Source organism: Heterocephalus glaber, unplaced genomic scaffold (genome assembly GCF_053883595.1).
Source record: "Heterocephalus glaber isolate CG9 unplaced genomic scaffold, H.glaber_assembly_v1.0 deba00001673, whole genome shotgun sequence".
Classification (NCBI taxonomy): Eukaryota; Metazoa; Chordata; class Mammalia; order Rodentia; family Bathyergidae; genus Heterocephalus; species Heterocephalus glaber.
In genome coordinates, this window is record NW_028258410.1 from 23912635 (window position 1) to 23940597 (window position 27963).

The 27963-nt window shown below is 41.8% G+C and overlaps 1 protein-coding gene across 11 annotated transcripts in view; it reads right to left on the reverse strand.

The window, feature by feature from the left end:
* The window catches only part of Ift52 (intraflagellar transport 52), a 51794-nt gene that overhangs the window by 9141 nt on the left and 14690 nt on the right, over positions 1-27963 (reverse strand). For 9 of the 11 annotated variants that reach the window (XR_205783.4, XM_004858205.4, XM_013077143.3 and 6 more), the window contains 6 exons: positions 27290-27361; positions 22571-22697; positions 17209-17295; positions 15674-15742; positions 11054-11208; positions 1416-1503 (listed from right to left, as the gene is read on the reverse strand). Coding sequence is in view for 10 of the 11 variants with exons in the window: in XM_004858205.4 (XP_004858262.1) it covers positions 1416-1503; positions 11054-11208; positions 15674-15742; positions 17209-17295; positions 22571-22697; positions 27290-27361 (598 nt within the window). In the remaining variant the exon portion in view is untranslated. Of the gene's footprint in view, positions 1-1415; positions 1504-11053; positions 11209-15673; positions 15743-17208; positions 17296-22570; positions 22698-27079; positions 27128-27289; positions 27362-27963 lie in introns of all 11 variants that reach the window. The other 2 variants (XM_087197869.1, XM_021239075.2) reach the window with 2 other exon arrangements.

Genomic DNA, 27963 nt, shown 5'->3' on the forward strand with positions numbered 1-27963 from the left:
AAAGCCATAATTAAGAGTGATGGGACACAGGGGAAATGCAAGGCCAACTCAGCCCTTAGCCTGGTTCGAACCACCCGAACTCCCACCACCTCCTCCAGCCCTCACCCATTAGACCCAGTCAAGCAAGACGACGCTGTGAGCAACTGAGTGCAACCAGCCCTAGCTGTACCATTAAACTGACCAGCTGACACACCAATGGCAATTAACTGAGCACAATGATGCAAAGCTGAAGACTTAGGCTTGTGTGGAACATTTGATTGTACAACTGGTTTCTTATTTAATTATGAGATCTTTAGGTACAGAAATTATCTGAGGAAGCAAATGTAGATTAGTGTAGAAAGTACTGAACTTAGAATCAGAATGCATAGGTATGACCAGTGCTGTGCTGGTAAATATTTCACTACCAGCTCTCAAAACAGTAAAAAAATCTACAGCCAGGGATTTAGCTCAGTGGTTCTATCGCCTGCCTTGCAAGTGCAAGGTCCTGAGTTCGATCCCCGGTACCAAAAAAAAAAAACCTAAAGTGAAAAAATCTAATTTGTAATATTTTCCATTTTCTATGATGTAAATACTCCCATCACAGCCAGTTTCAACCTAGCAAGCTAAAGCCAACTTGGGCTGGGGGTTTGGCTCAGTGGTTCCGCTGCCTGCCTTGCAAGAGCAGGGTTCTGAGTTTGATCACCAATACCAAAAAAAAAAAAAGCCAACTGGGTCATAACATTGGAGAATGCACAAAAACAAAAACACTGCAGAATGCACTGGGACAGAAAAAATAGGGGAGGTAAAGTTAATGCTGGACCAGTTTTTTAAAAAAGTACCCTGTCCTAGGGGCAAGGATTTAGCTCAGTGGTGCCACGCCTGCCTCACAACCACAAGGTCCTAAATTCAATCCCCGGTGGTGGGGGGTGGTGGAGAGGAGAAGAAGATATCCTGTCCATACATGACTACCCTCTAGGCTGTTAGACTTATGCTATGAGCCTGAGTGTCCAACGCGTGGAAGACAGCACAATGCTTTCCTTATTTCTCATCTCTCTCTCTTGCTCTCTCATGCAGGGGATCAAACCCAGGGTTTCATGCACAACAGGCCAGTGCTCTACCACTGAGCTACATCCCAGTCCAGCTTTTCTCTTTACCCAGGCACTCTCATATATGTCCTCCAGCCCCACAAGATGGAAAATGTTTAATAACCAGAAAAGCCCACACCTTTGAATCCTCAGCTAGGTACTGAGCTCACATGGAAATCCCTATGGAATACTAACAGTTTAGGTGCTGGAGGGTGTTTAGTAGTCAAGCACTACAACTCCATGTGGAGCACCACAAATGGCAAATGGAAGGATGTGCAGTGAGGCCACATCCATGGGTGAGGGGAGAGTAAACAGTGAGGCTCTGAAGCAGGACCCCAAACACCTACTCACAGCAGGCTGAAGGGCAGGCAGCGGCATCTCAAATTGAGGCTGGATGAGCTGGAGTGGTTCATGTTTCACATTTAGCTGCTCATGAGCCCTGTGTGAATAATAAAACAAAAAAGCAGGGATCAAGGTGAGATACCATAGTACATATCTAAGTGACCATGTTGTATGGTACTCCGCCAAAGATGGTGGTTCAAGTCAGGTGTGGCAGTGCTCACCTGGAAGCCCAGCACTCTAGGAGGCTGAGGCAGGAGGATTGTAAGTTTGAGTCCAGCTAGACAACTTAATGAAGACCCTGTCTCAATAAAAAGGGCTAGGGATGTAGCTCAGTGTGAAGGCCCTGGGTTCACTCTTCAGAACTAAAAAAATAAAGGTGGGGCTGGGGACTTAGCTCAGTGGTTCCGGTGCCTGCCTCGCAAGTGCAAGGTCCCAAGTTCGATCCCCGGTACCAAAAAAAAAAGGTGGTGGTTCAGTCCTATTTTAGAAAAATACACAAAATGTATAATTAAGTGTTGGGTCTTGAGCATTGAAAGGAAAACTGTCTTTCAAGTTTTATACCAGGTTTCTCCTATACAGCCTTTTGTTTTTTATTTGATGCACCATGTGACCCACATAATTCATTTTGTTTCCTTATTTGTTTTTACCAAGGAGTCAAATCTGAAGTCTGCTTCCAGCAAGAGAACAGATCTGTAGATACTATACACATCTGTGTGTTTATTCATTCAACGGTTATGACTGAATATCTACTATGTCTCAGGCACTTTTATACTATAGGTATCACAGCAGAGGGAAGAGACCAAGCAGGTCACTGAGGCTACATCCCCCAGTCCTTTTTTCATTTGAGACAGGGACTTGCTAAATTGCCCAGGCTGAGCTTAAACTTGCAATCCTCTGGCCTCAGCTTCCCAGAATGCTAAGATTACAAGCATGTACCACCACCTAATGTGCAAACAAAATCTAATTTAGAAGGTTAGGGTGTATGGGAGAAGGGAAAGAATAAATGCAGAGCTAAATACACATCTAGGAAATGGGGCTAAGCTGCTATTTGTTTCCACAACACTCTGACTCAAACTGTGGCACTGCATTTTCACTACACCATGTCTCAATCTCCAACACATCAGACCATGAATAATTCTCAGAGCATAGATTCCACTTTTCTTGTCTCTCCCTCATACCCACAGGGATTGTTATGGTTTGTGTCAAAGCCTCATGCAGGGCTGGGGATTTAGCTCAGTGGTTTCGCTGCCTGCTGTGCAAGCGCAAGGACCCGAGTTCGGGCCCTAGTACCGAAAAAAAAAAAAAAGCCTCATGCAGATGAGGTGGGGCCTCTTTTTTAGAGGTGGCTGAATCTGGAATGTGTGGTGCTGTGATTAAGGGCCTGTGATTACTAAACCATTACACTGAGTGAGTGGTTTGGCAATGCCCTAATTCCAGTAGTCTGGATGGGATAAAAGGGGTAGAAAGACATTGTTAAGGTCCCTTGTTGCTTTTGCTGTCTTCTGCCACCATGAATTGTTGCCCCTCTGCCACTCTGCCTTGGAACCAGCTGCTTATAGACTGAAACATCTACAAACTGTAAACCAAATAAACCTTTCCCCCTTGAACTTTGGGGGTTGGATATTTTGTCTCAGCAACGAGAAAAGTAACTAAAACAGGGACCAACAAATAGGGGATGAACAAATGAAGTGACTTTAGAATACCCTATAGTTGATTTAAAGAGTTAAAGCCTAGGGCCGGGGATTTAGCTCAGTGGTTTCACCGCCTGCTGAGCAAGCGCAAGGACCCGAGTTCGATCCCCGGTACCAAAAAGAGTTAAAGCCTAACAATTCTAACTTAGGAAAGAGAGTTTAAAAAATATTACTAACAAATAAAAACACCCAAGAGCACTATATAAACACAGAGGCCAGTAATTACCGCCCCTTGGTGTGGTATGAAAGACCAATACAATTAAGAGAGTTGTCTGCAGAGTGCGGTGGTACACACCTGTAATCCCACTACTCTGGAAGGTTTGAGCCCAGCCTGAGCAATTTAGAAACTTAGATGATTTTTCTAGACACATAATGCATGCTCCTACCTAAAAGTTAACCATCTTTTTTTCCCTTGTTTTTTTCTTGGTCCCCCCCACCTCACCCCGGATTGAACCCAGGCCTTCTCACTGAACTACATCTCTAGCCCTTTTTTATGACAGGGGCACTGAGTCACTAAGTTGCCCAGGTTGGGCTCAAACTCATGTACCTTCTGCTTCAGTCTCCCAGAGTGCTGGGATGACAGGTGTGCAGCACCATGCTCTACAACCATTCTCCTCATGCTTTCGTACATTACTTATCTTTCTCTATACTGAAACATTCTCGCCAATATAAAAATATCTTGTGACTTCTTCCATCTAAAACACAACTTCCGGGCCTTACTTCCTCCAGCTAGGTACTACCTCCTGACCTCACCCTTGCTTTGCTCCTCTTGGTGGCAAAGTATCTCAAAAGAATTGCCTATATCTGTTACTTCCAGGCAGGCACAGCACCACTGAGCTACATCCCCTGTCCTGTTGTTGTTTTTGAGACTTGGTCTGGCTACGTTGCCTAGGCTGTCCTCAAACTCAAGATTCTCCTGCCTCAGCCTCTGGAGTAGCTGGGATTACCGGCAAGCATCAGCATGTCCAGGTGTTATTTCATTTTAAACTAATTCCAAATAAGCTTTCACCCTGGCCACTTCACCAAAAACACCCTGTCAGAGTATTTGACTTCCACATTGCTAAATCCAATGCTGAAGTCTCAACCTCATTTTATGTGACCTATCAGCAGCATCCAACACCACTGATCACACTCTTGCTTGGCTCTTAGGCATCATAACTGGTTTTCTTTCTGTCTCACTGGCTGCTCCTTTCCCATCTCCTTTGTTGGGTTCTCCATTTCTTTCTAACTTCTAAACCCTAGGGTATCCCAGGGCTTAGTGTTTTTTTCTTTTGGTGGTTTTTTTTGGTGTTTTGTTGGTGTTTTTTCTTCTGTGTCCACCCTTGCACCCTTGATGAGCTCATCCAGTCTCCTCCCTTTAAATACTGTCTATGATATTGCATCCAATCTCACAATCCACCAAACATAAACATACCTCATAATTTAAGGTTTACTGAGGAGAAGAAACTGGTGCCAGCTAAACTGACACATCATCCATTATAAGATTCATCCCAATTTTGGAGATATGAAAATGTGCCTGGGCATGGTGGCACATGCCTGTAATCCCAGCACTCAGGAGACTGAGGCAGGAGGATGGCCACAAGTTTGAGGCCAGCATGGGCTACATAGTGAGTTCAAGGCCAGAGCCTAAATGACAGAGCGAGACCCTGACTCAAAAAACTAAAAAAAAGGAGGGAGGGTGTTTGTGCTTCAGATAAAATATAAATGTGTCCCCAGATTCCCAAATTCAAATCTCTGGCCCAAGTATCTCTTCTTCTGACCACCGGCTAACAGGCACAACTGCTACTCAACATCACGTGGATACCTTATAGACATCTCTACAAGATTACCTCAATCTGAACTTCAGCTCTTCCTGCCAAATCTTCCCAGTCTTTCCCAGTCCAGCTCTTGCAACTTCATCCTTCTAATCACTCATCCTTGCTACCTTTCCCATTCATCCCCTCATCCCATCTATTTAGCATTTCTATCACGTTGCCTCTACTTCCAAAATGAATCCAGAATCTAGCCATTCCTTACTATTTCACTGTTACTCCCTGCTGGAGCCAGCATCATCTCATTCCTGGAGTCCTGTGATTGCTTCCCTTTAGTCCTTGCTTCACCCTTGCTCCCCCACTTTAAAGAAGTAAGTACAAAACACTCATGGGCTCTTCCCTTCCCACCCAGAGTAAAGGCAGAGCAAGTTCTCACAAAGGCCTACAAGGCTACGCCTGTCGTGCCACCAAACTCCACTATTTCTCATCACCTCATCCTCATTTCTGCTGCAGCCACAATGGCCTTTTGGCTCTTGAACAGATCAGACACCCTCCCATTTGGGAGTCTTTGGACTGGCTGGCTCTTCTGCCCAGTGCTCTTCCCTCAGGTATCTACATGGCTCACTTCCTCATGCCCTCCAAGTTTTTGCTCAAATATCTTCACAAGGTGACACCATCCTGACCACTCTATTAAAAATGCATTCTGGAGGGGCCGGGGATTTAGCTCAGTGGTTTCGCCGCCTGCTGCGCAAGAGCAAGGACCTGAGTTCAATCCCCGGTACCAAAAAAAAAAAAAGCATTCTGGGCCAGCACGCGGCGCTCACGCTCCCTGCTTGAATGAGCCGGGGCACCCCGAGCCTGGCACTTTAGCACAGCCCACGCCAGGCGATGGGCGATGGGTGCAGTGGCTCAAGAGTCCTCCCCGCTCGTCAGGCCACTGAGTGAGAGGCAGCGGCCAAAGGGGCACGCGTGCTGTGCGGGATCCCCCCGCGGGGGCTGGCCCTGGGGACGGCGCAGGGCAGTCGCTTGAGCCCTGCCTTGGGCCCTCTGAAGCGTCTGGACGCTCGAGAACATGGCCCTGGAGCAGCTGTGCGTGGTCCTAAAGTGTTAATAACGATACTTGTAATGGAAGGGATCTCTGTGCCCCAAAAGACCCAAGATGGACAAAATATTGGAATCAAGCACATTCCTGCAACTCAGTGTGGCATTTGGGTTCGAACTAGCAATGGAGGTCATTTTGCTTCACCAAATTATCCTGATTCATATCCACCAAACAAGGAGAGTATCTACATTTTGGAAGCTGCTCCATGTCAAAGAATAGAGTTGACCTTCGATGAGCATTATTATATAGAACCATCATTTGAATGTCGCTTTGATCACTTGGAAGTTCGAGATGGGCCATTTGTTTTTTCTGCTCTTATAGATTGCTACCGTGGCATGAAAAGCCCCCCATTAATTAGCTCAACAGAGAGATTCATGTGGATGAAGTTTAGTTCTGATGAAGAACTTGAAGGACTGGGATTTCGTGCAAAATATTTATTTATTCCAGGTAAAGAATAAGTTATCTTTTCAGTGGTTGAGCATTTCTGATTTTAGAATCTTAAGGACAGAACAGAGAAAATTTGACAAAGTTAATAAAATCAAGACATTAAAGAAATTATCAAGATCAAAAGGAAATAGTATATGAACAAATAAAGAATAAAAATTGGAAATAGAACTATATCATTTAAATTTTGAGCCAGGGATTTAGCTCAGTGGTTTCACCGCCTGCTATGCAAGCGCAAGGACCCAAGTTCGATCCCCGGTACCAAAAGAAAAGAAATTTTGGAGCATATCATGTGATATCATATTTTCTCAGTTTTAAAAAATATTTTACAGCACATACTTAAGGCCAACAACATCAAAATAAGTGTACTTTTACTCTTTTTTTTTTTTTTGGTACCGGGGATCAAACTCGGGACCTTGCGCTTGTGAGGCAGACGCTGGAACCACTGAGCTAAATCCCCAGCCCAAAATAAGTGTATTTTTTAAAATAATTCAAGGGCCAGGCACAGTGGCACATGCTTGTAATCCCAGCACTCAGGAAGCAGAGACAAGAGGATCACTGCAAGTTCAAGGCCACCCTGGGTTACATAGTGAGTTCAAGGCCAGACTGTGCTACAAAGCAAGACCCTGTCTCAAAAAACCAAAATAATAATAATAACAACAATAACAACAACAACAATAATAATAATTCAAGGTGAGCCGGGATGTAGCTCAGGGCACAGTGCCTGCCTGGCAAGTGCAAGGCCCTGAGTTCAACTCCCCATACAAAAACAAAATAATAATAATTCAAGAGCTGGGCATGGTGGTTCACACCTATAATCCCAGCACTCGGGAGGCTGAGGGAGGAGAATCACTGGCTAGCCCTGAGCTACATAGTGAGCTCAAGGCCAGCCTGAATTACATGGACCCTGTCTCCAAAAAAAGAAAAAAAATTCAATATATTGTCTGGTTTTCACAATGCCCACAAAAATTATTTTGGCAGGTTTATTTCATTTGGCTGATTGAGGTAACCACTCATTTGAATGAAAATATTGATCAACTGAACAAATATTGCTCTCTATTTAGAGGTAAAAGATCTGGATTTGAATCCTTTCTCTGCTACCTAATAGCTATAAGACTTAATTACAGAGTTGTGACTGAGATTTGCCATTGGGACAATGGTAATAGCTGCTATTTTGGTAAAATGGTTATACTGTTATACTGTATTCGTTTGCTAAGACTGACATGACAAGACTGGTGACTTAAAACAACAGAAACATATCTTCTTACAGTTCTGGAGGCCAAAAGTCCATATTCCAGTAGGGCCTCACTCATTCTTAGGACTCTAGAAGGGAATCTGTTGTCTCTTCTCGTTTCATATTGCTCCAGTCAGGGCTTCAGTCTTCACATCTCTTTCTCACCTCAAATCCTTACCAAGGACATCTTTTCCCTTCTAATGTAATAGTCACTCCTTTTTTTTTTTTTTGGTACCAGGGATTAAACTTGGGTCCTTGTGCTTGTGCAGCAGGCGACAAAACCACTGAGCTAAAACCCCGGCCCATTCACTCTTTTTTTTAAATTAGGCAGTGGTGGCAAACCTATGACATACATACCACTGTGGGATGTTTGCTATCCCTAAAAACTCTGAAAGGTTTGCCATCACTGACTTACAGTAATATTCACAAATGTAGACATATTCAGTGGGAAAATTTTCAGCCTATTGCATTATTATACTACCTGCCTCCTACACTATTTTACCTTCCTCCGAATAGGTAGGACACTGAGAATTCTCTGAGAACTATAAAACCCTATCTAGTGTAAAGTACAGGTATCCCAAATATAAAAACAAGTTGTCATTACTGTGTCCAAAGAGCTTACAGACTTCACAAGATAAAAATATTTTGAAAATAGAACAACTGTATAAACCTTTTTGCTTTTATTTACTTTGCTTATAAGAAATTTGTTAATTGAAAAAAATTAAGTCATACCCAAATAAAAAGAAAGTACTGTATTCATAAAAAAAAAATGCATTCTGGTGCAGTACCTCCACCTCCAAGAAGTCATCTGATGTGCTCGTATGTTATCATTTTCTAACATAGCCTTTAATTTACGCATACGTTCGTGTGCACACACACACACACCCCTTAATGCCTGTCATGCCAGAAAATAAGATCCAAAAGGACAAAGATATTTACTTCTGGGTTTCCTGAATTCCAAGAGAAGAGCCTGGGAACAGTAGCTTGCAAAAATTCATTTGATGAATAGGTGGCTAGGAAATGAAAGGGGGAATGGCAGAATATTTATTAATTCTAAAATATTCACCAAATGCCCATTATGTGCTGGGTCCTAGGCAATGAGGTTTGCAGGATGGCAACGTGACTGTTGTCCGGGTTTACCATGTCGTGGGAAAAGGAAGACAAGTTAAATAACTGCTCTCTTTTTGTAGTGAAATCCAGTGGTTAGAAGTGGGGATGATGAACCCTTCGGCCCCTCTCTGGACTACGCCTGCTAGATACTGTTTCCTCCTCCTTGGCTCCCAGGATGCTGCTTTCCACAGGTATCCTGTACCTCAGTCTGCTTTCCCCAGCTTTTAGTACTGGCTTTCTTAGGCCTCTCAAATTGATATTTGAGAGTTTTGAGGTCCTGCCTTGAGCCCAATTCCCAATCTAGTGCTGTCCCTGGATATGCCTAACCCTTCTCACAGCGTCCATACTGCCTTGCCAACCTCTTCATCTCTAAACTAGTAAGTTCCACCTGAACTAGCATTCACAAGAACACTCTCTGCCACAGTATACTAAGACTGCCCTGAAGAGAACCCATTTATCTTTCCTTCTTTTTCTTCCTTCCTTTCCTTCATTTCTCTTCCATCCTTTTCTCTCTCCCTTCTCTCTTTCTGTCTGCCTGCCTGCATGCCTTCCTTCCTTCCTTTCTACTAGAGATTGTACCTATAGCCTTCACATTGAGTTATATCACCAGCCCTTGTTTAGTATTTTATTTTGAGACAAAGTCTCACTAAGTCACTAAGTTGCTTAGGCTGAGCTTGACCTTGTAATCCTCTTGCCTCAGCCCCCAAGCACTGAGGTTACAGGAGCATGCCATCTTCCCAGCTTCTATTTTCTCACTGCACTCTTAGTGCCAGTTAACAGCATTACCAGTCTGCCAGAGCTCCAGGGAGAAATCAGTCTTGGACTTGTTCATCAAGGCTTCCATGACACAAGTCCCATGGATTCTTTCTCCTAAACATCTTCTAAACCCATAGCTACTACTCTTTTTGGGTTTTTTTGGTACCAGAGATCGAACTCGGGACCTTCCCCTTGTGAGACAGGCGGCGGCACCACTGAGCTAAATTCCCGGCCCATACCTACTACTCTTACTAGCTCCAGCTTTCCACCCTCCTCATCAGCTACAAGTCTCCTAGCTGCTTTCTTCACTCTCCTCACTTTTTTTTTTTTTTGGTACCGGGGATCGAACTTGGGTCCTTGCGCTTGCGAGGCAGGCAACGGAACTGCTGAGCTAAATCCCCGGCCCATTCCCCCTTTTCTTGTTTCAAATTAATTTTACAAAATGCTACAAGAAACACGTCCCTCCACTGGAGGTGCTCTTAGTTCCCACTCACTTATATGGCCCTAGCCTGAGCCCCAAGCTACTCCCTTGCCTGAACACACATGTGCATATCCAGGGCTTTTTTGCTCAGTGACCTCAATGCAGAATGCAGAATGCTCTTTCCCAACACCCTATCCATCTTCTGAAATCCTTCTCACTCCTCAAAGCACACAGTTAAGCAGACACTGGCCTTAAATAGTTGTTGAAATGATCAATGTAAAGCTAAAAGAGCAGTTCTTTCATAAGATCTTCAGTCAGAATTAAATCCCCTTTTTTCATTATGCACCTCCCACCAGTTTATCCTTCACACTTAAGAGTTTGCATACTAAGCTTGTAACAGAGCTTTGGTCTGTCTCTTGCATAAAAATGGACATGCCAGGCATAGTGCTTGGCATAGTAGGCACTCAGTTTTGTTCAACTTTGAACCTAAGTACAGGGGTAGGAAGACAAGCGTCTATAGCTATATTCCAAGTATCTCCAGTCTTTGGTTTATTCAGATGCAGATTCTGTGCCAGGCCAAACATGCTCAAAAATGTTATTCCCTGATCCTGTTATCGGGGATGGAAAACAAAGAAATAGGTAATAAAACAGGAGAAAGCACTGGCTTAAAAGTCACTCTTGCCTGGCTTTAAACTTCTGACCCCACTTTGAAAAACTACTTTTCCTCCTTTAAACTTCAGGTTTCTCATGTGAAAATGAAGCTAATGACTCAGAGGGGTGCTGAAAGCATTAAGTGGCATAACAGCCTAAGTGCCGGCAGGATGACCAATTACATCAGTTTACTGAGGGGTTCCTGATTCGTATGAGTTTCTTTGTTAAAATCTGGAAAGGTCCTGGACTCAACAAAAAATGTCTGGTCACCCCAAAGGCCTGGAATGGTGAGGGCTAATGTCTGCTGGGCTAGGTCCTCTGCGCCAACCATGCACCGCCACCCTGCTTTCTCTTTGACCTTATCTCAGACCTGAGAATGCATTCTGCCTGCCACATTTTCCGTGACCCCACTCCTGACCCTAGGCCATGTTTTCAAACCAAACACAGAAGGGACCACACTGCAGCTGTGAGAGCATCAGGTACTAACTTGATGACCTTGAGGAGGGAGGTGGTATCCAGCTGGTAAACAGACAAGTCAAAGAGGGTGGTGAAGTCACGTGGGTTCTCATCGCCCTCCTGGAGACATACTCGCAACCGCTCTGACAGAGTGGCAGTGTCCGGCAGCATCATGTAATCAGAGATCTGAAAGCCACAAGAGGTTCCTTTCAGTACAGCAGGAACAAGAGTTTGTCCAGTCAAGTCTCCACCAGCTCCTTCTCAATCTGCCACATTTATACTCTTTTGGTAGAGATTTCATGATCACTGGCAACTAACCCTTAAATAAGCCATTTTAAGGAGAAAGAAGAACAAAACTCACTTGGCTAAGCCACAAGACTGGCTAAGTCCAACTCTCCAATTGCTCATGCAGGTAAGTGACACAGCTGAACACAGCTGGAGAGGAGCAATCATGCTTACTGGACTCCTTTCAGCTTCATGATTTCTTACCTTGAGAACCAGCAACCATCTCTATCTCGCTAGTCCATTCACACTCCCATTCTGCAAGGCAACACTCCCCTTGTATCACTTCAACAAGCCAAAATAATATTCCCTTACACAACTTTAGCAGATGAGTTTTCTATTTTAGTGACAAAATAGAGGCAATCAGAAAGTCCACAAACTTCCACTACTACATGCAGCCCCACTAGCTTCTGGGCCATGCCATTTGCTGTCTGTCCTGTTAGATGCATGACTGCCTGTGATACCAGCATGGATGCCTTTCCCCTCACACACCAGACCCAAGCTTCTCTCCTAGCCAGGGACATCTCCCAACAGTGTTGAGAGCCCTTAATAATGACATAGATTCCGTGCTGGTAATGGTAAAAGACCAGAAAGCTAAACATCCATTGCTAGAAGACTGTTAAATATGATACAATACTAAATAAAAAATTTAGGGCTAGGTATGGTGGCACACACCTACAGTCCTAGCACTCAGGAGGCTGAGGTAGGAGGATTACCTTGCATTTGAGGCCAGCCTGGGGTACATAGTGAGTTAAAAACCAGCCTGCACTACATAGTGAGACCCTGTCTCAAAAAGCCAAAAAAAAGTAAATAAAAATAAAAATTTTAAAAGGGCTGGTGATATAACTCATGTGTGAAAGCAATGGATTGAATTCCTAGTGCCAAAACAAAAACAAAAAACCTTTCCCAGGGCTGGGGATTTAGCTCAGTGGTTCTGGTGCCTGCCTTACAAGCACAAGGTCCCAAGTTCAATCCCTGGTACCAAAAAAAAAAACCCCCCCAAAAAAACCCTTCCCAATCCTCAAACTTTTTAAAAGCAAAACAACAACAACAAAAACCAAGCTGACAGTATAAAGAAAAAAATGGTCTTTCCAGCAATATATGGTGTTTCAGACACTTCGGCCCTCCAACAGGACAGTAGGTTGATAGCAAGAGTGCTCACAAGGTCACTAACAGATACCAGGTATAACTCAAACACAACAAGGAGGCAAGGAACAGGCCAGCACTCCCAAAGGTCCTGAGACTGATTCTCTTATCTCTCTGCATGGAGGTCTCCCACAAAATCCTACTTCACAGAACCATGAAGGCCTGAGAGGTCCAGACAGCAACACAGAAGAGTGCTACCAGGAGCACTGGCTTTCAAAACTCCCTGGGAGATTTTGAGATTAAAATTTTTTAGGTAGTGCTGGGGATTTAGCTCAGTAGTTCTGCCACCTGCCTCGAAAGCTCAAGGTCCTGAGTTCGATACTGGGTACCAAAAAACAAAAACTTTTTAGGTAAATTCCAGCTCTTTATGGCATCACAAGATTTTTTGCTTTGTTTTTTGTGGGTTTTTTTGGGTACCGGGGATTGAACTCGGGTCCTTGCGCTTGCAAGGCAGGTGGCGAAACCACTGAGCTAAATCCCCGGCCCAAGATTTTATTAAATATCATTTGAAACTGAGCTATTGTCTGGATTTAAATCACTCCAATTATAACATGATGTGATCTGTACTCATAGAAAGTTCAGGTTTTCAGTTTTTTCACTTTGCAATGTTACCGGACACAACATTTAACTTTCCAAAGCCTTATAATACAAAGTGAATTTTTCACCAGGTTTTAAATCTGGAAGGTCTGTGTGCTATTTGAGAGAGAGGCCTTAACACCACCATAATCTTCCCCTGGCTTCCTATGGATGGTGGACTTCTGAATCAGTCCAGTGTTCGTGGTGGACAGTGAACAACAGGGCGGCAGGAGAGGAGCAGGCCCCAGAACCAACCTGCCCTGGGATTAACAATGGCTTGGCCATGGATTCATTTAAGTGGGGTCTTGAAGATTTTACTTACTTTAGTTTAAAACCGGAAGGCCAGAAACTTAGCAGGACCTAGGTGGCCACACAGAACAGGAGCAGACGCAGCATCTCTAAGTGCTGCACCCTTGACCCATGGCGCTCTGACTAGGACTGGTAGCTGCCAAACACGCAGTCCACTCAGGGCTGAGGCCTGTGAGCTGAACACTGAGCCCCTTTTTGTACACCAGTTCTTTTATGTGGAGACATACATCATTTCCAGAAGGAATTTAGGGAAAAATATGCATACATTTAATGGCTCCATATATGGGAGTATTTTAGTTAATTGTTTTACTTACTCTCTAGCCATCTTTTTTTTCTTTTGAGACAGGGTCTCGCTATGTAGTTCAGGCTGGCCTTGAACTTATTATGTAGCCCAGGCTGCTCTCAAACTCACAGCGATCCTCCTGCCTCGGTCTCTTGAGTGCTGGGATTACAGGTGTGCACCACCACGCCCAGCCCCTCATCTATTTTTTTATTATTTTATTAGTGTGTGTTTGCAGTACATGCATTTTACAATTACCTTGAGGAGTTGGTAAATATACATAATACAACTTATTTCTTTTTTTGATCACTTTCCTGCTTCCTCCCTCCCGCTTCCTCTAATTCCCCATTCTCCCTTTTCCTTTTTGCTGATATTATTAATCTTTGTTCATGTTTATGGTATACAATGTCCATGTTCATTGAGATTATTGGGACCTTGTACGTGGCATATCTTCACTCTGCCTATTTTTGTGGTACTGTGGATTGAACCTAGGGCAGTGATAGTGAAACTTTTAGAGACTCACATGGCAACACAGAGGGCTCTGCATGTCCACTGCAGCAAGCATGCCATAGGTTCGCCACCATTGACCCAGGACTTTCCCTCTGAATTACATTTCCAGCATCTTTTAAATGAATGAATTAATGAATTAATGAATTTTTGAAACAAGGTCTTGCTAAGCTTTCCAGGCTGGGCTTGAACTTGGAATCCTCTTGCCTCAGTCTCCCAGGGTGCTGGATTACAGGTACACCACCACAGATGGCTCCAAAGAAAGTCTTATAGCTATACAGCACTTTTTTTTTTTAGAGGCCAAGTTTCATAAAAATTTTACTTGAAAAAATGTTTGTACAAAATGTTCTTTCGATCAGGCTGGGGATGTAGCTCAGTGGTACTGCACCTGCCTGGCAAGCGCAAGGTCCTGAGTTTGATTCCTAGTACTGGGGTAAAAAAATTCTTCCAATCAAAGAGACTTTCCCAGAGGGTACATGTAGCTTTCTGCTTTAAAGATTATAGTATTACATCCAAAGGGGAGAGGCTTTTTAAAAATAGCCACCAGCTGCAAAACCTATAAGGGAAGTAGATTTTTAAAAAGTGCCTCTAAAATGCAAAAGCAAGTAATATAATTGTTGAACCCATTGAAATTTTTAAAGTTTCTTTAAAATGGTCCATATGGTATGCACAACATCACAGCTGGTACAAAACTGCTTGCATTTAGTTTGAGACACAAAAACAATGCATATGAACAGTATTCTTTGAAAAATAATTTGAAATGCTACCACTGCATCATAAGACCAACTTGTACAGTACTGACAGAATTAACAAGCTGAATATTAAAGTATTTAAATATTTACTTTGAATTATTTTAGTACCACTCACTGATAGGGATAAAAAAAGTTGCTGGCAAACCAACTCAGGATGCCTCATTTAAAACTACATGTAACACATTTTGCTATGTATATTCTAAAAATACACAAATAGGTTTTAGGATGTAAACCCCCATTTCCTAGCTTTTCTGTTGCAATCTGGCAGCTTTGAACTTTGAAACCCTTTCTGCAGCTTCCTCTGATGCTTCTGCGAGTTTCTTTTCTTTCTGGAAGGTGGGTATAGCACTTTTGTTTTCTGGTATGACTGACCTCATGAGGTGCTAAGCTACATCCTTACCCCCACCCCTACCCCTTTTTTGAGACAGGGTTTCACTTTGTAGTTCAGGCTAGTCTTGAACTCACTTCATAGCCCAGGCTGGCCTCCAACTCATGGTGATCCTCCTATCCAGCCTCCCAAGTGCTGGAATTACAGGTCTGTGCCACCATGCTAGGCCTTAGCCCTTCTAAAATATTATTTTGAGACAGAGTCTTGCTAAGTGGCCAGGGGTCTCAAACCAGTGATCCTCCTGCCTCACCTTCCCGAAGAGCTGGAATTATAAACCTGTGCCACCACACTCAGCTCCATAAGTCTTACAGATGAGACAGAGATAAATTCCTTTGGAACTGTGTGAAGTGGTCCTGAGATGTTAGCCCCATTTTTCAGTTAAAAGTTCTCTAATGATTCACAGCCTCCTACCTCTGGGTCCTCAGCATCAATCTGGTTCAGATGGATGTCTCCTGTTGTGAGCCACTGGAAAACAACATCCTAGATTTTAAAAAACATAAACACAGAATTAGACACCTGATTATTTGAGAAAGCTGAAGGTTAAGATTTTTTTAAGTTTAGAAAATTAAAATAATCAAGAAAAATAATAAAGAGAAAAAGACTAAACCAGGAATTCAAAACAGATAGCTGGTCTTCTATTGGTGAAATCATATGAAAACTTAACATAATCACAAGCCAAAGTTTACTAAAACTTGCTCACAATCCTGAAGTGACCTGTTTAAGGTGATGACAGTCTGAATAGATTGTCCAAAGCAGAATATCTAGACCTCCTAAATATACCCAGAGGCACTGGAATTTTGAGTGGATTCCACAGGAAGGAGACCTTACTCAGCTTCCCAATGTAACAATTACAACACTGAAGGAATGCACTTCGCTGATGAAAAAACTCAGTGGGCACGTCTTCCTTTAGCAAGTGAGTCACTGGCGCTCCACAATGTACAGCTCTGGCATGTTCTGTGAAGACATCTGCTTCCCTGCTGTCACTCTTCACAAGACATGTGTCTTTTGCAATATTTGGACAGGGCAACTTCAACATCTCCAGCTGACCCGCAACGAGTCAGTGACCAGTCCTCTACACAGCCCTTCCCAACCACCTACTGTTCCCACTGTCAGCCCCTCTTCTCCCTCCACCCTTCACCACTGGAAATCAGCACTTATTTCTTCCTGCCTGGCTGACTCTCCAGGCTCCTAACTGGCTCTGGAATGCCTTTTCCTTTCTGCTTTCCACACAACTGACAAAGGGATTTGACTGTGACTAAGGCTGCTCCACACAGCTTGCAGCATAAAGTTCAAGCACTCAAACAAGATATCTATGTACAGGCACGAATTCCCTACGATGAATGTTATCATTATGTATATCTAAAATGTACCAAAGCCGAGGACGTAGCTCAGTGGTGCCGCGCCTGCCTGGCAAGCGCAAGGTCCTGAGTTTGATTCCTGGTACCAAAAAAAAAAAAATGTACCAATAAATGTTTTGCTTCAAAAATAAAGAGATAGATAGCTAGACAGATGAAAGTTCAAGGTCCTTGGCTTTCCATGTGAGGGCCTTGCTGAGCCTCCTTACCACCTCTCTAGGGATGTTCCCATCTCAACTCTGCAAGCTTAGAAGCATCTTTCTGGGTTTACTAATTAATCTACTGCTCTCTCTTGGTGTACCATAATCTTTTTCAAAGCAGGGAATGCCTGATACAACTTTATATTCTTAGTGCCTGGCATATGATGGGCTCTGAATAGCTGGTTTTAAGTGAATAAATGCACATATAGGTACTTTTGAAATGACATGAAAATCAAACTTTCACAATTTACATTAATTTATTTTTATTTTAAAATTTTTGTAACTTTGCAGTGCCAAACCCAGGGTCTAATGCATACTAAACAAGTGTTCCAACCACCAAGCTACCTTCCCAGCTCACTGTAGATTAGTTTGATGAAAAGGAAAATCTTACCATAATTTTGCTGTTTTCTTCTTTATCCAAATATTGGTCACTGAACATGTGACATGAACCAAGCACTGCCAGCTTCCCACCTTGGTTCTATTGAAGAAAAAGCAGTGTCTGATACTCAGAACACAAAACACACTGCATATATCCTAGTCCCCAAACGTCCATCATCAGAATCAGGTTAGCAACTGTCTTATTTACTAGTAAGTGCCAATTCACACCAGGATTTTTTTTGGTACCGGGGATCAAACTCAGGATGTTGTACTTGCGAGGCAGGTGGTGGAACCACTGAGCTAAATCCCTGGCCCCTATACCAAGATTTAATAGTCTAGAAATATCTTCTATGATCACAACTATACTTTGTCTTTCATTTTAATGCATTTTTTTGTTTTCTTTTTTTTGTGTGTGTGATGCTGGGGAGTGAAGCTAGGGCCTTGTACTCTACCACTGACCTACATCCCCAGCCCCTGCCTTTCATTTTAGATAATTCTCCATTGCTCTATTTAATTCTAACAAAAGTAATGTAAATTGATTCTACAGCCTTTCTCCATTGTTAGTTACCTTATAAATGAAGGTCAGGGGCCAGCGATTTAGCTCAGTGGTACCATGCCTGCCTTGCAAACACAAGGTCCTGAGTTTGATTCCCGGTACCAGAAAAATATAAATAAATAAATGAAGGTCATAATCTTTTTTTTGTTGCTGTTAAATTCTTTTATTGGTACATTTTAGGTATACAACACAATTACACTTCTCATTGGGAATTGTACCTTTACATAATGCATCTTGGTTCTTATTTTTTCCCCATTCCTAGCCCTCCCTTCATGCCCTCCCTTCCCTATTTACAAAGACTTTATTTCCATTTTTTCCATTTCTCAGCATTTTTCCTTTCCCTTCTTTCCTTTCCCCTGCCCCTCCCACTACCCCTACCCCTTTGGACCTTTTCTTCCTATTTTACATTATCGATTATTCATTCTAATCATGGGTACATTTTAGGTATACAATATAATGACATTCATCATTGGAAATTTGCACCTTTACATAGTCTCTCTTGGTTCTTAGTTTTCACCCTTGCCCAGTCCTCCCTCCAACCCCTCCATTCCTCCCTATTTACAAAGATTTTGTTCCTATTTTTCCATTTTCTCATATTAATCCCATTCCCTTCTATCCTTTCCCCTAGCCCTCCCACTTCCTTCCCCTTTGCCCCTTTTCTTCCTATTTCACATTACCTATTATACATTTTAGTCCTTATTTACACTTTCAGTTTCTCACACCAGAGAAACTATTCGGTATTTATACATGTGTGTCTTATTTATTTCACTTAAAGAGTATCGCCTCAATGTGCATCCACTTAGCTATAAATGTCTCTAATTTCTCATTTTTTATGGCTGAGTAGTACTCCATTTTATTTTAAAAAACCCCACATTTTCTTTATCCAGTCTCCAGTTGATGGGCATTTGGGCTGTTTCCAAAAAAAAAAAAAAAAAAAAAATGGATCTCTGTCTTGTCACTCTGCCTATGAATGACCATGTTCCTGGTTCACCTCGAGGGCTTCTACTGTGGATGTGACCGATATTCATTCTGTGAAGTTCTTTTCTCTCTCAAGCTCTCCTCTCCAAGAATTGTATTTTGCATACCTCATTCCATTTTTAATACAGAATTAGTAGTCTGTCACTATCTAACCCCAGTCTTAGACTATGGTCTGGGTGGCATCGGCAGACACTAAAAGGAGGCAGAATAGTGATTTCACCCGAAGAAGGAAATACGGTTCTCAGTTCCACAGACATTTACAGCTAAATGGATGCAAACTGAGGCCATACTCTTAAGTGAAATAAATAGGACACACATGTGTAAATACCAAATAGCTTCTCTAGTGTGAGAAACTGAAAGTGTAAATAAGGATTAAAATGGTTAAAATGAATAATCGATAATTTGAAGTAGGAAGAAAAGGTCCAAAGGGGTAGGGGAAGTGGGAGGGGAAGGGGAAAGGAAAAAAGGGAAAGGTAAAATTTTGAGAAAAGGAAAAAATGGAAACAAAGTCTATGTAAATAGGGAAGGGTGGAGGGGGTGCAGGGCGCACAGGTAATGGGAAAAAATAAGAACCAAGATACACCATGTACAGGTACAAGCACCCAATGATAAATGTAAATGTATTGTATACCTAAGATGTACCAATAAAGGAATTTAAGCAAAAAAAAACAAACAAACTTCTGCACAGCAAGAGAAACCACCAGCAGTGTGAAGAGACAACCCACAATGTGGGAAAAAAATCTTCACCTGCTCTTCCTCAGACAAGGTCTACTATCTCAAATCTATAAAGAACTTAAAAAGATCAGACCTCCCAAATTTAAAGACCCAATCCGAAAATGGGCATCTGAAATGAACAGACATTTCTCACACAAAGAAGTAGAAATAGCAGATAAATACATGAAAAAATGTTCAACATCACTGGTCGTTCGAGAGATGCAAATGAAAACAATGCTGAGATTCCACCTCACTCTAGAAAGAATGGCTGCTATCATGAAATCAACCAATAACAAATGCTGGCGAGGCTGTGGGGAAAGAGGAACCCCGCTCCACTGCTGGTGGGAGTGTAGACTGGTGTAAGCACTGTGGAAATCAGTATGGAGATACCTCAAAGAACTAGGACCGGAAGTCGCATTTGACCCCACTATTCCACTGCTGGGGATCTTCCCCAAAGAAGGTCATAATTTTAAAGGAAAAAAAAAAGATAGCTGGGCATGGTGCTACACTCTTGTAATCCCAGCACTCACTTGGGAGGCTGAGGCAGGAGTTCTAGGCCACCCGAACTACATAGTGAGACAGTCTCCAAAAAAAAAAAAAAAAGGGCCGGGGATTTAGCTCAGTGGTTCCGCTGCCTATCTCGCAAGTTCAAGGTCCCAAGTTCAATCCCCGGTACCAAAAAAAAAAAAAGATTAAAAAGTATTTTGTATAGAACTAAAGATATTTATGAGAACCAAAAACAAAACAAAACAAAAAAGAAGTTTAAGTAAGATCCACACAGAAAACTAAAGCTCACAAACAGAAGTATGAACTGTTAATAAGAAAAAAAAATTTTTTTTTGAGACATCTATGTAGTGCAGGCTGGCCTTGAACTCGTGGCCACACTGAACTTAAAAAAATTTCACATGAAAGCAAAAAACTTTTTCAATATTTGTCATTTTATCAAATTAAAGACTTTTTCCTTATCAGATTAAGTACTAAAACTGACTATAAACTGGTCAGGTTTCAGTGAAACAAGTTCGTTCACTCACTGTTACTACAACTTGTCAACATATGCAACAAAGCAGTCAAATATACAAAAAACTCTTATGTACAATCCTTTTGTTATGTGTGTGGCACCCAGGCCCTTCACTCTGAGATACATCCCCAGCCCTTCTTTTTTTCTTTAACTTTTTATTTTGAGACAGGTCTAAGTCACTAAATTGCTGAGGGTAGGCTCAAACTTGTGATCCTCCTGCCTCAGCCTCCCAGAGTGCTGGGATTACAGGCCTGTGCCATCATACCTGTCCTGAAGTTTAACTTTTAGAATCTTCTCTTTAAAAAGTTATGGTTCTGATTATCTGAAAATGTCTTTGTTTCATCCTTATTCTAACAGATATTTTCACCGAGTATAATTGTACAATGAGTTCAATTTCCAGAAAAACAACAACAACTAAATAAATAAATCCAGGTGTGGTGGTACACACCTGTAATCCCAGCACTCTGGGAGGCAGAGTCAGGAGGATCACAAATTCAAGTCCAGCCTGGGTAACTTAGTGTCAACTTAGTGTCGTAGTGAGACTGTCTCAAAATAAAAATAATTTTTAAAGGGCTGAGGATATAGCTCAGTGTAAAGGTCCTCAATTCAATCCCCAATACCACCAAACAAATAAAAATAGCCAAACAAATAAAAACAGTGGTACATGCCTATAATCTTAGCACTCAGGAGGCTGAGGCAGGAGGGTTACTATGAGTTTGAGGCCAGCCTAGGCTACATAGTGAGTTCAAGGCCAACCTGAATTCTGGGGCAATGGCAAGACTCTGTCTCAAAAACACAAACACAAACACAAACAACAACAAAACCCAAAAAAACAAAAAGAAGAGAAAGGAAAAGAAAAAAAAAAGGAGAAGAAAAAGAAAAACTCATGATAAGGCAGTGGTCCTGGGAAGGAGGCAGAAGCCCTGATTGCTAGCCTGGCCCTGCTCATGGTTTCCACAAGGATGGCATACAGCCCCTTCTCTGGTGTTCATGGTGCATCTCATGGTTTAAGGATGACAGGGAACAACCTCCCTCAGACTGTGTTTATAAGGCAGGACTAAAGGCCTAAAAGGAGAAAATGCACTTAACATGGCTAGGCAGCAGACAGATGATAATCTCTTAAGTTCCAGCAAAGTCACCATGCTTAGTAAAAAAATGTATGGATGCTTCATAAAAATCTATTTTATTAAGACAGGTAAATCTCTGTGTATGCTTAAGAAATCAAATAATCATAGTTGTATGTAGTATTTAACCACCAGAGGACTCTTAAAATAGTGTCTCATTTACATTTTGTCTATAAATGTAGTTTACATAAACTACCTATTTCTACATCTTGGAAATAACACTTTAATTTTAACACAATACTTCCAGCTGTTTGGAAGAGACCAACTACTATACCATAATAGCTTGATGAATTTTAACTCTTTCAAATACATCATAGACACTTACATACTTTCTTAAAAAAATGAAGTCAGAGCTTTTAAATAAGGAGCCAAAGGTAATACCTACATCCCACAAAGAAAAACAGGAATATGAAGAACAAGGAACACCTATGTCCCTGGAAAAAAACTGGAAGGTCAGTGGATGAATTCTATGCTTGGTGAATAAGTGAAGGTAAATTCAGAAAAATGTAAATCAAAAGGCAATGGCAAAGTGGCATCATAATGAGATCTCTGGACCACCTGCTCCCACATTTCAGTGGGGTTCCTAGGATGAGAACTGGACAGGTCTTCTGATAAGTTCTCCTGGGATAAACTAAAATAACAGCAGTGTAACTGTGGACAGTTTTGCATAGTTAACTCTACTTTCCTGAATGGAAAGCACAGAGTTACAGACAGGATGAAGCATTCCTTTAGAGCTATAAAGCAGGCAGCCTCATGCTACAATGGGAAAGCTTTGGATTTCAATTGACAACTAGATTCAGGACCTGGCACCATCAATCACTGTTTCCCATGAGTCAAATGTACATACCTGCACTGTACTTCACAGAGTTGGCATGAAGACCAGTGAGAAAATAAACGAAACCCTTCATCTACAAAACTGTAAGGCACTTTTTATTATTTCAATAATAATGATGACATACACACCCATATCCTAGAAACCCTGTACCTTCGAGTGATAGAAAGCCAGAATGGGTCTGTTAAGCGGGAAGCAGACAGAGCCTGTGGACAGAACAGCCACTGCTGGTTTCATGACACTCAATGTGGCACCGAATGGATAGACAAAGGTGAGAGCCCTGTAAGAAATTAAAGAATCACATCCAAATATTTTTAAAAATGCATTTAAAAAATCTGAAAAGAATCTCAGTGTTTCTTGAGCAATAGTCTTTGATTCACCATTAAATACAAAATTTTTTCTAAGCCTTGATTTATTAACTCAAAAATTTGGACAACTCTAACTGTAAGTTAAATAAGGTATATTTTAAACTGTGAGTGTAAACTAATCGTATAGTGCAGATAATTATAACTGGAAGAACTAAAGTAGCCCTGATGGAGCAGGGAAGGGAAGGCCTCATCTAGGAAGTGACCTAGGGCTCTACGTGGGCCTGGTCTGCATTATAATGTCTTACAGGTAAATGTTTTCCTCTTCCTTACATTTGCCTGGTACAATCTCTAAAGTAAGGTCTTCTGTTGGAGAACAAGTTATCAGGTGAATGCTTATGTGAACACAGGTATATATGCACCCCACTTAGGCCACTTCTACTTAATGCTGGAGCCCCTCCTCTTCTCTCCACTGTCCTTACAAAGACTTCAGAGTACCCACAGTGAATCAGTCTGACCTGGAGCAATGTGCTTCTGGAGAGGGTGTGTGATCGACTACAGATCCTGGGGCGAGGTAACCCATGTAGGAGGGGCTAGGGTTTTGCTGAAAGTTGGAGCTCTGCAAAGGTAGCTGTTTGAAAGGAGTGTTCTCAGAATGGAGAAATACAGGGATCTTACAATTAGAACATAAAGTTAGAAACTATGGGGTGAGGAACATCATAGGGGAAGCACCCATGAAGAATCTCCAATAAAGATTTTATTTTTCCTCCAGACCATTTCCTTCCAGTGTTAGTTTTCCCCAGCTCTTCAGTAAAGACTCATTTTCCTGTCAGGTACAGAAGCAACACTTGCCCCACATTCTCCCTTCTCCCCCATCTGCCCCTAGCCCAACAGTATCCCAAGAAGTAGGAATGTATCCTGGCCCAGAGCAAAAGGAAATGAGGAAATGACCATCCAAGAGGAAGAAGAGGCAGGTAAGAGAAGCAGTCTCGCAGATGTCAATACAACCCCTCTTCCCCTACTTTCCTTAAATGCATTCAGGGGAGATAGGCTAATTGTATTCATTCTGTCAATTTTTCTTGTTCCTGGTTTTTATTTTTATTTTTAACTTGTTTGTTTGTTTATTTATTGGCACCATGGATTGAACTCAGGACCTTGCACCTGTGAGGTTTATTTTTATCTTTTGATGGTTAGTCTTTTCTTACTATTTTTTGAGACAGAGCCTCACTATGTAGTCCAGGCTGGTCTTGAGCTCACTATGTAGAACAGGCTGGCCTCAAACTCATGGCAATCTTCATGCTTCAGCCACCTGAGTGCTGGGATTACAGGGATCTGCCACCACTCCTGGCTTCTCTTACTCATTTATAAGACCTACGTGTGTTGCAAATATCTTTCTTGGTCTACCTGTTTACTTTGAGGTCTATTACTCCAGAGAAGCTGACATTTTCATGTAGTTAAGAGCTTGCTGCAGCCAGGCATGGTGGTGCATGCCTATAATTCCAGCACTTGGGAGGCTGAGGCAGGAGGATCACTGCAAATTCAAGGCTAGCCTGGGGTACACAGTGAGTTCAAGGTCAGCCTGAACTGCATAGCAAGATCCTGTCTCAAAAAACAACAAAAGACACCCAAAACAAGAGTATGTTGCAAAGTTCTAGTAATTTAAATAATACAGGGCCAGGGATTTAGCTCAGTGGCACCGTGCCTGCTTCGTAAGTGCAAGGTCCTGAGTTCGATCCCCAGTACCAAAAAAAAAAAAATAGTATTTGTGCAGAAATAGCCAACTTTTTTTTTTTTGGTACTGGGGATTGAACTCGGGTCCTTGTGCTTGCACAGCAGGCGGCAAAATCACTGAGCTAAATCCCCGCCCCAATTTGTGCAGAAATAGTAAAAAATTGCCAGACATGGTAGAGCACAGGTAGATGCGGCATGAAGATCACATGTTTGAGGAGAGACTGGGCTACATAGTGAGTTCAATGCTGGCCTAGACCACATAGCAAGACCCTATCTCAAAACAAATGACAAAAATAGTAAAATACAAATAATATAGATTAGAATCAGTCCAAATATATATAAGAGATGAGAGTTATTAGTATAGTAAAAAATGGCAGTTCAAATTATTGAAGATGAGTGGCATAATTTTGGCTATTTGGAGAAACATTTCCATTTTCATGCCACACTTCAAAATATATGCCAGATGGATTAAAAATATATTCAAAATGAAATCATAAATTTACAAAATCAAACACAGTTAAATATGTTATAATCTAGTGTAGGGAATACCTACTCCCAGGCATTAAAAACCAAAGAAATACAAACTAAAAGACAATGATACCAGGCTGGGGATGTAGCTCAGTGGCACAGTCCTCATCTAGCAAGCACAAGGCCTTGGTTTCAATCTCTAGTATTGGAAAAAAAACATTTTTTAAAGAACTAGATATAATTTTTACTAATAATCTGTGCTGGCTAGAGAGGAAAAGGGTGCATGTTTATAGGGATTGTAAGTGCTACCAGCTAACTGCAGGGTGACTTGGCAGTACAATATGCTTGACAATGAATCAGCTGGAAGAACTCGGACCCAGAAATTCCAGTATTAAGAATCGATCTTGGTGGTGATGGGGATGTAGCTCATCATGAAAGCCCTGTGTTCAGTACTGAAAAAACCAGAAAAAAAAATCAATCTTAATAAAATATTAGCACAAGCAAACAAAAATGTAAAAAGATGCTTACTTGTGCTTTTTATTTGTAACAAAGTGGTTTACAACAACAAGGTGGTACAGAGGTTCAAAGTACAGGCTCTGGAGAAGACTGCCTAGGTCTGAATCTAAGTTCTGATAGTAGCCATATAAATTTGGTTACTCATCTCTGTTGCTGGTTTTTTGTTTTTTGGTTTTTTTTTTATTTTTGGTACCGGGGACTGAACTTGGGTCCTTGTGCTTGCACAGCAGGCGGTGAAACCACTGAGCTAAATCCCCGGCTTTTTTTTTTTTTTTTTAATACTAAGGATTTTTGTTTCTTTAAAAAATTTTTACATTTATTAGTACATGTTTTCAGTACATAAGGATTACATTCATCGTGGGAACTGGTACCATCCCTATACATAATACATCTTAATTCTTTTTACATTCCTTTCCTCTCCCCTCCCTCCTACCCACTTCTATGTCTTGGTCCATTTCCCATTTGCAAAGATCTATCTCTCTGTTTCCTATTATCCAGCTTTGGTTGAGACAGGGTCTCACTGTATAGTTCAGACTAGCCTTGAACTATGTAGCCCAGGCTGGCGACCTCAGCCTACTTACCTTTTATTTTTCTCTTCATTCATGCTTTGGGTTTCTCATATAAGAGAAACCATGCTGGGCAATTACCTCTTTTTATCTCCTTTGTAACCTTCTAGGGTTGCTGTGATAGATTAAATCAGGTAACACATGCTTGTTATACAGTAAATGCTCAATAAATGTTAGGTAGTATTTTTGTTCATTTTTTTAAAAGACAGAATCTCATTATGTAGCACAGGCTTGCCTTGAACGCACTATGTAGCAGGCTGGCCTCAAACTCGAGGTAATCCTGCCTTAGACTTCTGAGTGCTGGGATTACAAGCATGTGCCACCGTGCCCAACTCAATGTCAGTCTTATTAAAGTGAAGTATTACAAAGTACCTAAATGTCCAAAACCGGGGGGGTTGTATATAAATTAGAATATACTCAACTTAATGCAGTCATTTAAAAGGATAAAGTACTTACCTATGTCTATTGTGTTTTGTTTTTTTCATACCAGGGACTGAACTCGGGACCTTGGACTTGCAAGGCAGGCAGCAGAACCACTGAGCTAAATCCCTGGCCCTACTGTATTTTGTTTTGAGATAAGAGTCCCACTGGGTAGTCCAGGTTGCACTTGAACTCACTATGTAGTCCAGGATGACCTCAACTTTGTGATCCTCCTGCTGTAGCCTCCCAAGTGCTAAAATTACAGGTGGGCACCACCATGCCCAGCTGACTATGTCTTTACCTATGAAAAGTAAACTAGAAATTCAAATTCTGAACTGTTAAGACTGATTATATTCAGGGGGAAGGATATGGACATGTATAGTTCAGAACTACTTTTCTAATTCTTCCTTATGAACTGTTCAAATTATTGCCTGCTGGAAGGTAAGAATTACTTTAATAATCAGAAAACTTTTTTCATTTTGAAAAAGAACCCTTTTGTGTGCATGTGTGTGTGTTTTGTCTGTGTGTGTTGTGTGTTGTGTGTGTTTGTGTGTGAGAAATTCTGGGGATTGAACCCACAGCCTTTACACTGAATTTATAGCCCTGTCTCAAGTCACTAAGTTGCCAAGGCTGGGCTTGAACTTAAATCGTCTTACCTCAGCTTCCCAGGTGCTAGGATTATAGGTGTGTGCTACCACACCTGGCTGAAAAAGAAAAAGTTTTGTTTTTTTTTTGGTACGGGGGATCAAACTCGGAACCTTGCGCTTTTGAGGCAGGCAGCAGAACCACTGAGCTAAATCCCCGGCCCATGAAAACTTTTAAAATGACAAAGCCATCCCCCTCAGGTGGCCTCAGAACACACTCACTGGGCATTGTTTCCGCTGGTCTCCTCATCAATGATTCCAGGCACAGCCTTTCCTGCAGCTCGACTAATTTCCCTAAAAGAAAAAAATTAAAATCTAATCAACAAAAACATTAGGGAACTTCACACTGAATAGTAAATATTCATGCAAGGATTTTGCAGACTTTGAGATATAACATTTAAAAATTAAAAGTACACCCCCCCCCACACACCCTCTTCTAGGAAGCTTGTAAAGGTTAACATTAAAATATATTAGGGTTGGGCCAGGGATTTAGCTCAGTGGTTCTGCCACCTGCCTCGAAAGCTCAAGGTCCTGAGTTTGATCCCTGATACCAAAAAAACACAAAAAAACACAAAAAATAAATTAGGGTTGGGGCCGGGGATGTAGCTCAGTGGCACTGTGCCTGCCTGGCAAGCACAAGATCCTGAGTTCGATCCCCGGTACAAACAAACAAACAAAACAAAACAAACTATATATATACATACTATAAAAATACAGTTCCATTTTCTTGAGTCCTGAGGAAAGAAAGGGTCCATATCCTAGATGCACACTCTAGGGTCAACAGCGTTACCTGGCACATGGCAAGTTCAAGTGTGGAATAAGTAATTTTGAACATGGGATAAAGCTTACAGGGGGCATCTGATGTGGCCCCCTCATGCATTCTAGGATCCGAGAAA